The sequence below is a fragment of the Canis aureus genome, chromosome 18 (assembly GCF_053574225.1).
Source record: "Canis aureus isolate CA01 chromosome 18, VMU_Caureus_v.1.0, whole genome shotgun sequence".
In the NCBI taxonomy this organism is placed as follows: Eukaryota; Metazoa; Chordata; class Mammalia; order Carnivora; family Canidae; genus Canis; species Canis aureus.
This window is the reverse complement of record NC_135628.1, coordinates 59484814-59493444: the sequence shown is the minus strand read 5'-3', so window position 1 is coordinate 59493444 and position 8631 is coordinate 59484814. Positions and strand designations below refer to the sequence as shown.

At 35.0% G+C, this 8631-nt stretch overlaps 1 protein-coding gene across 1 annotated transcript; it reads left to right on the top strand.

The window, feature by feature from the left end:
• Positions 1-246: 246 nt before the first annotated feature.
• LOC144288415 (olfactory receptor 2T8-like) lies at positions 247-1242 on the top strand. Its single transcript, XM_077855918.1, has one exon. It carries the CDS (start codon positions 247-249, stop codon positions 1240-1242), a length of 996 nt encoding a protein of 331 aa, XP_077712044.1.
• The last annotated feature ends 7389 nt before the right edge of the window (positions 1243-8631 follow it).

Below are 8631 nucleotides of genomic sequence, written 5' to 3'. Positions count from 1 at the left end.
GTTTCAATTTTTTTTAAAGATTTTACTTATTTATTCATGAAAGACAGAGAAAGAGAGAAGCAGAGATATAGGTAGAGGAGGAAGCAGGCTCCCTGCAGGAAGTCTCATTCAGGATTCAGTCTCTGGAATCCAGATAACTCCCTGGGCCAAAGGCAGATGTTCAACCACTGAGTCACTCAGGTGTCCTGGTATGAACATTTCAACACAATTTTGTCATGAAAAATATAACTGAATAGAGCATTGAAAATGATGAAAACTCTGTCAACTATTTCTTCATTTGCAGTGGTACTCCTTTATGAAATCATGAAAATTGGGAACTCCACCTCAGATTTCATTCTCCTGGGACTCTTTAACTACACAGAAGCCCACCTGTTTCTCTTTGTGATGGTTCTGACAATTGCTTTCAGCTCCCTGGTGGGCAATGCCCTCATGATTCTCCTGATTCATCAGGATGTCCATCTCCACACACCCATGTACTTCCTACTGAGTCAACTCTCCCTCATGGACATGATGCTGATCTCCACCATTGTGCCCAAAATGGCAGCTGACTACTTGAGTGGCAAGAAGTCCATCTCCCCTGCTGGCTGCGGGTTGCAGATATTTTTCTTCCTTACTTTGGGAGGGAGTGAGTGCTTCCTCTTAGCAGCCATGTCCTATGACCGCTATGTGGCTGTTTGCCACCCACTGAGGTACCCCATTCTCATGAGCTGGCAATTATGCCTGAGAATGACAGTGGGGTCCTGGTTCTTGGGGGCAGCTGATGGGCTCATGCAGGCTGCTGCCACCCTGAGTTTTCCATTCTGTGATGCACATGAGATCAATCATTTCTTCTGTGAGGCCCCCACTCTGGTGCGTTTGGCTTGTGCTGACACGTTTGTTTTTGAGTATGTCATGTATATCTGCTGTGTATTAATGCTGCTGGTTCCGTTTTCTCTCATCCTGATTTCCTATAGTCTCATCCTTGCTGTGGTTCTCCAGATGCGTTCTAGAGAAGCCCGCAAGAAGGCTTTCTCCACCTGCTCCTCACATCTGACTGTGGTGGGACTCTTTTATGGAGCAGCTATTTTTATTTACATGAGACCCAAATCCTACAGGTCAGCTAACCACGATAAAGTGGTGTCAGCCTTCTATAGTATCTTCACCCCAGTGCTGAACCCCATTATCTACAGTCTTAGAAACAGTGAAGTCAAAGGAGCCCTGAGAAAGTGTATGGGTCAATGTGCTACCATAAATCATGAGTAAGAGTACATTTGTTTGCACTAAATTTCAAGCTCTTACAATACTGACTGTGTGAGATTTCTGAAAGAATAGTTATATATGCATTATGTCTGTTAACTGTTAACATTTTGCTTTGAAATGCAAGCACAACTCTATATTTACCATTTTTCGTGTATTTATTGTATTTAAAAATTGTTTATTTTTTCAAGCTTTTATTTAAATTCCGGTTTGTTAACATGCCATGTAATATTAGTGTCAGGTGTAGTATTCAGTGATTCAAAACTTATATAGAACGTTCCATGCTCATTACAAGCACACTCCTCAATCCTCATCACCTAGTTAACCCACTTTGCCCCCCACAACCTCCCATCCAATTACCCTCAGGTTGTTTTATATACTTAAATGTCTGTTTCCTGGCTTTGCTCTTTTTTTCCCCTGATTTTGTTTTAAATTCCACTTATGATTGAAATCATATCGTATTTGTCTTTCTCTGACTGACCTATTTTCCTTTGCATAATACTCTCTAGGTCATCCAAGTCATTAAATAGCGATATTTTGATATTTCATCCTTTTTATGGCTGAGCATTATTCCACCTCTTTTTATCAATTCATCAGTTGATGGACATTTGAGCTGATTCCATGATTTGAAGGTTGCTGATAATACTGCTATGAACATTGATTTGTATCTCTTTGAATCAGTATTTCTGTATAATTGGGTAAATACTGAGTAGTGCTATTGCTGGGTTCTAGGGCAGTATTTTTAACTTTCTGAGGAAACTTTATTCTGTTTTCCTTAGTGGCTTCATCAGCTTGCATTCCCACCAACAGTGTAAGAGTTCCCCTTTATCCCCATGCTCGCCAAAATCTATTGTTTCCTCTATTGTTAATTTTAGTCCTTCTGATAGTTGTGAGGGGATAATTCATTGTAGTTTTCATTTGTATTTCTATGATGATGAGTGATGGTGTGCATCTTTTCATGTGTCTTTTGGATCTCTGTATCTCCTTTTGGGAATAATGTCTAGTCATGTCTTTTGCCCATTTATTGACTATATTTTTTGTGGGATTTTTGGTGTTGAGTTTGGTAAATTCTTTATAGGTTTTTGATATCAACCATTTATCATATAGGCCATTTGCAAGTATATTCTTTCATTCTGTTAGCTGTCTTTTAGTTCTGTTGATTTTTTCCTTCACTGTGAAGAAGCTTTTTTGGGGTACCTGGGTGGCTCAGTCAGTTAAGTACCTGGTTTTGGTTTAGGTCTTGATCATTGGTGTCCTAGGATCAAGCCTTGTATCAGGCTCTCTGCTCAGCAGAGTGTACTTCTCCCTCTCCCTCTGCCTGCTACTCCTCCTGCTTATGTTCTCTCTCTCTCTCTGTCATATAAATAAATAATGTTTTCAAAAAAATAAGCTTTTTTTTTTAATCTTGAGAAGGTCCCAATAGTTCATTTCTGTTTTTGTTTTGTTTGATTCTGAAGATGTGTCTAGTAAGATATTGCTATGGTACACGTCAAACAGTTCACTTCCATGTTTATCTCTAAGATTTTGATAATCACTTTTAGCTCTCTCATCCATTGTGAATTTATTTTTGTATCTGGTGTAAGAAAGTGGTTTAATTTCATTTTTCTGCATATTGATATCCGGTTTTCTCAACATAATTGTTTGAGGAGAGTGTCTTTTCTGTGTTGGATATTCTTTCCTGTTTTGTTGAAGATTAGTTTGTGTAGAGTTGAAGGTCCATGTCTGGGTTCTCTATTCCGCTCCAATGATCTATGTGTTTGTTTGCTTTTGTGATGGGACCATACTGGTTTGACTATAGCTTTCTAATATAGCTTGATCAAGAATTGGATTAAAGCCTCCAGCTTTGCTTTTCATTTTTAGGATTGCTTTGGATATTTGTAGTATTTTCTGGTTCCATGAAAATTATAGAACTGTTTGTCCTAGCTCTGTGAAAAATGCTGGTGGTGTTTTGATAGAAATTGCATTAAATCTGTACATTACTTTGGGTAGTGTAGACATTTTATCAATGTTTGTTCTTCAAATCGTTGTGCATGGAATGTCTTTCTATTTCATTGTGCCTCTACAATTACCTTCATAACTGTTCTATCTTTTTTTCAGTACAGATATTTTACTTCTTTAGTTAGATTTATTCCCAGGTATCTTATTGTTTGGGGTGCAATTGCAAATGGGATCAATACATTTATTTATTTTTCTACTGCCTCTTTACTGTTGTATAGGAAGACAACAGATTTCTGTACACTGATTTCATAGTTTGCAACTTTAATGAACTCATGTATTAGTTCTAGCAAATTACTGGTGGTGTCTTTCAGGTTGTCTACATAGAATATCATGTCATCTGCAAGTAGGGGACTTTGACTTAGTCCTTGGGGATGTGGATGCCTTTCTTTCTTCTTGTGTTCTGAGTCATGAGGCTAATACTTCCAGGGCTATGTTAAACTGTAATGGTGAGAGTGGAGACTCTTTTCTTTTTTCTTATCATAGTGGAAAAACTCTTTTTTTTCCTCAGTGGGATGAATTCAATTGTGCTTCTTTCATATATACCCTGTATTATTTTGAGATATGTTCCTTCTATACCTACTCTGTGGTGGTTTTTATCAAGAATGGTTGCTGTGTTTTGTCAAATACTTTTTCTGAATCTCCTGATAGGATAATATGGTTCTTACCCTTTCTTTTAGTAATGTGTTGTATTATATCAATTGATTGTCAAATATTGAACAAATCCTAGAGTCCAGGAATAAATCCCCCTTGATCAAGGACAATAATTTTTAATGCACTGTTGGAATCAATTTTCTAGAAGTTTTTTGAGAATTTTTGAATCCATACTAATCAGGGATTTTAGACTATATTTCTCCTTCTTAGTGGGGTGTTTGGTTTTGAAATCAATGTAGAAATGGTAGAATGGTAGCATGGCCTGGTAGAATGAGTTTGGATTTTCTTTCCATTTCCTGGTAGAATGAGTTTGGATTTTCTTTCCATTTCCACTTTTGGTAACATTTTGAAAAGAATTGGTATGCAGTGTTCTTTAAATGTTTGGTAGAGGCAAACCTGGGTGGCTCAGTGGTTGAGTACCCAACTTGGCTTGGGTCATGATCCTGGGGTCCTAAGATCAAGTTCCACTTTAGCTCCCCATGTGGAGCCTGCTTTCCCTCTGCTTATTTTCCTGCCTCTCTCTCTGTGTCTCCCATGAGTGATTGAAAGAATGAATGAATGAATGAATGAATAAATAAATAAATAAATAAATAAATAAATGTTAAAAAATAAAAATAAAGTTTGGTTAAATTTCTCTCAGAAGTCATCATACCTAAGACATTTGATTGTTGTGAGATTTTCTTTTGTCCTTGTTGCTGTCACTGTTATTGTGAAATTTTTGATAACTGATCAAATTATTTGCTGGTTATGTGTCTTGTTCAAATTCTCTATTTCTTCCTGATTCAGTTTTGGAAGATAGTATCTTTCTGGAAATTTATCTATTTCTTCCAGATGCCTAATTTGTCAGCATATAATTTTTCATAATACTGTCTTATAATCGATTGTATTTCTGTGTTGTTGGATGGGCTCCTTTCTCTTTCATTCATGATTTTATTTATTTGGATCTTCTCTCTCTCTCTGACCCCCTCTTTCGCTCTCTCTCCTCTCTCTTTGATCAGGGATGTCTCCCCTTAGCAGGACCTGCATTTTTTTGTTCCCTAAATCACCACTCCAAGATTTCTACCTTCCATAACATGGATGCTTTACTCCATCTAGATGTGCTATTGGTTCTCTCAGTCCTATGATTGATTTATTGAGTGTTCAGAATGATTCAATATTTATATAGCTGTGTTCAAGGGATGAGGGAACCTTAGGTTTCCCCTACTCCTCTTGTATCTTAACTCCTCCCCATTTATTGCCACTTTGACCTTAATTATTTTCTTCATTTTGCTAACTCTGGGCTATTTCTTCTTCCTCTATTTCTTTGAGATATCAAATTTGGTCACATATTTGAGGTCTTTCTTTTTTTTTTTTAATGGAGTCATTTGTCCGTATACATTTCACAAAGAACTGCTTTTGCTGCATTGCGTAAGTTGTGATGTGTTTTTTCCCTTCATTTTTATTTGTTTTAAAATATTTGTTTTTCCTTTTCTTTGATTTCTTCATTGAATCAATTGTTGTTCAGGAGTGTATTGTTTTACTTCCACATATTTCTGAATTTTTCATTTTTCCTCATTTTTTCTGATTTCTAATTTCATGAAATTTTTATCAGAAAAGAATATATTTGTTCTGATTTCAATGTTGTTAAATTTACCAGGACTTTTCGGTGTCCTGTGATATTTTTCTCTTAAAGACTGTTCTGTGTCCATTTGAAAAGAATGTGTATCTTGCTACTTTTGAATGGAATATTTTCTCTGTATCTTTTAGGTCTATCTTCTCTAGAGTATGATTCAAAAATCAATTTTTTCTTATTTTCTTCTGGAAATTCCACTTATTATTAAAAAGGGATATTAACATGACTGCTACTGTTGTATTGTTATCTGTTTTTCTTTTGTGTCTGTTAATATTTGACAATTGTATTTGGATGCTCCATAAAAGAGTAGTCTAAGTGTTAAAAAACCCTGCAATCTAATTAGAAATCATTTGCGGTGATTTATTTGTTTATTAGCTTATGGTAAAAATTGCATAATATACATCTCATATTAAATCATATGTTCTATTCTTTAAGTGTACAATATAATTATTTGTCATACTTTAATAAAATAAATCTTTTAAAAATGAGGAAAGTTTAGTTTTAGGAACTACATAATGGTAAACACTAAAAATATTAGAAATAAAGAGGTGAATTATATGAAATGAATTATTAAATATTCTGTCTCCCTTTCAAAGTTTGTATTAATATTTGGAGTAAAAAAGTCACTACTTTTATTACTGTCACCTACACAGACTGATAAATAATAGGTAATTGGTAAGTAATCCAACTGTGCATCAAAAAATGTATTGAGGGATCCTTGGATGGCTCAGCAGTTTAGCGCCTGCCTCCAGCCCAGGGTGTGGTCATGGAGTCCAGGATCAAGGCCCACATGAGGCTCCCTGCATGGAGCCTACTTCTCCCTCGGCCTATGTCTCTGCCTCTCTGTCTCTCTCTGTGTCACTCATGAATAAATAAATAAAATCTTTAAACAAAATGTATTGACCATGATCAATGATCAACTTAAGCAAATCAATTAATGCAGTTTCTCTTTAATAATTATCTTAGTTATGTAAGATAATTATTTTAATTATTAAGTATCTTGATTATTTATAGGCTTCATAATATGATATTGACAGTATTTAATGAATTCTAATTATTAATAAGCTCCCTGTAGAACCAAGAGTAAAAAAAAATTTAAAAAAAACATAAAACAAATTCAGGGAAATGGATAAGCCATAATATATGGATAATTTCAGAGGAAAATATTTTAAAAACTAGTAATAATTATAATACAGTAAAAATAAGGGACATAATTGAAATACTATGATGAATAAGTATTTCCACTATATTTGTATTTTCTGCTAAAACATGTCAAATGTTGGGATACAACAAATATCAAAGTAATGATTCATAATTTTACTGGGTGAAGATTAAAACCTAAAATCTCATATAATGAATTTTATTCAAATCATAATCACATCTAAAATTGCTTTCTTAATTCTATTTTAGGATTTTATTTGCTTATTTTTTAACTTTTTTTCACTTCAAACAAGGACTGTTTCGGGGAATAATTTTAATATTCATATTATGTAGTTATTCATTTTTGCATTAATGATAACTTTGAATTAATGTAAAACTTTAATAGGTAAAACTATATTTCTTTAAATTTATTAACAAATTCTGGTTATTTGGGGGACCTGGGTGGCTCAGTTAGCTGAGCCTCTGCATTAAGCTTGGGATGTGATCCTAGGGTCATGGGATAGAGCCCCATGTCAGGATCTCTGCTTACTGGAGAGCCTGCTTCTCCCTTTCCCTCTGCCTGCAACTCCTACAATTGCGTTCTCTCTCTGTCTCTGTCAAATAAATAAATAAATAAATAAATAAATAAATAAAATAGTAAATAAAATCTTTAAAAAAATAATTCAAATTATTTAACAAAAGTGCAACATTAATTAATTTCAGATCTATAATATAGTGATTCAATGCTTACAACCCCTGTGTTAATCACAAATGCGCTATTTAAAGATGTAATGTTTTCTGTCTTGGCAGAGTGTGCATTTCAAAAACTGAACAAGTATGATTCTCATCTAGGAATTAAAAGTACATTTTATTTATTACATCATTAAGCAAGAACCCATTTATGATATTTTTGCTTTCAAAGATATTAGTGATTTAAAGTAAGGAAATAGCCAATTTATATTTGTTTTTAGTTATGGAACTATATACTTTTTTTTCTATCCCATATTTAACATACCTGGTTTATATTGGTAAACATATACAAGTTATCTACATGCATATATACATTTATTCTATTGCATTTTATTTTTAAGATTTTATTTATTTTTTTCATGAGAGACACAAAGAGATAGACAGACACATAGACAGATGGAGAAGCAGGATCCCTGTGAGGACCCTGAAGAAGGACTCCATCCCAGGACTCAGGATCATGACCTGACCCAAAGACAGACACTCGACCACTAAGCCACCCAGTTGCCCCTATTTATTCTCTCTAATGAAAGCGTTGTATAATTTTGAATTCACATTTTATAGACTTCATATTCATCATTTTCTGACAGCTCTGCTGAGAATCCTAGAAACATCCTTGTTTCACAGAATGTATATGGATGGCTTAAGCCCAGAAGACAGAAACTGCTTCTTCCTTTTCAGGGGACTGGTTGGGCCTTGGTAAAAAGTACCTGATGATGGCAGCTCCATGGAATAGGGACACAAAAATCAAATGAGAAGAACAAAAGAGATGGAAAAATATTCCATGCTCATGGATTGAAAGAATTAATATTGTGAAGATGTCAAGGCTACCGAGGGCAATTTACTCATTTTGTTTTTATTTATAAATTTAATTTTATTGGTGTTCAATTTGCCAACATATAGAATAACACCCAGTGCTCATCCCGTCAAGTGCCCCCCTCAGTGCCCATCACCCATTCACCCCCATCCCCCCTCCTCCCCTTCCATCACCCCTAGGTCGTTTCCCAGAGTTAGGAGTCTTTATGTTCTGGATGAAAGATCTTAATGTGAGACAAGATTCCATCAAAATCCTAGAGGAGGACACAGGCAACACTCTTTTTGAACTAGGCCACAGTAACTTCTTGCAAGATACATCCATGAAGGCAAGAGAAACAAAAGCAAAAATGAATATTGGGACTTCATCAAGATAAGAAGCTTTTGCACAGCAAAAAAGAAGACAACCTACAGAATGGGAAAAGATATTTGCA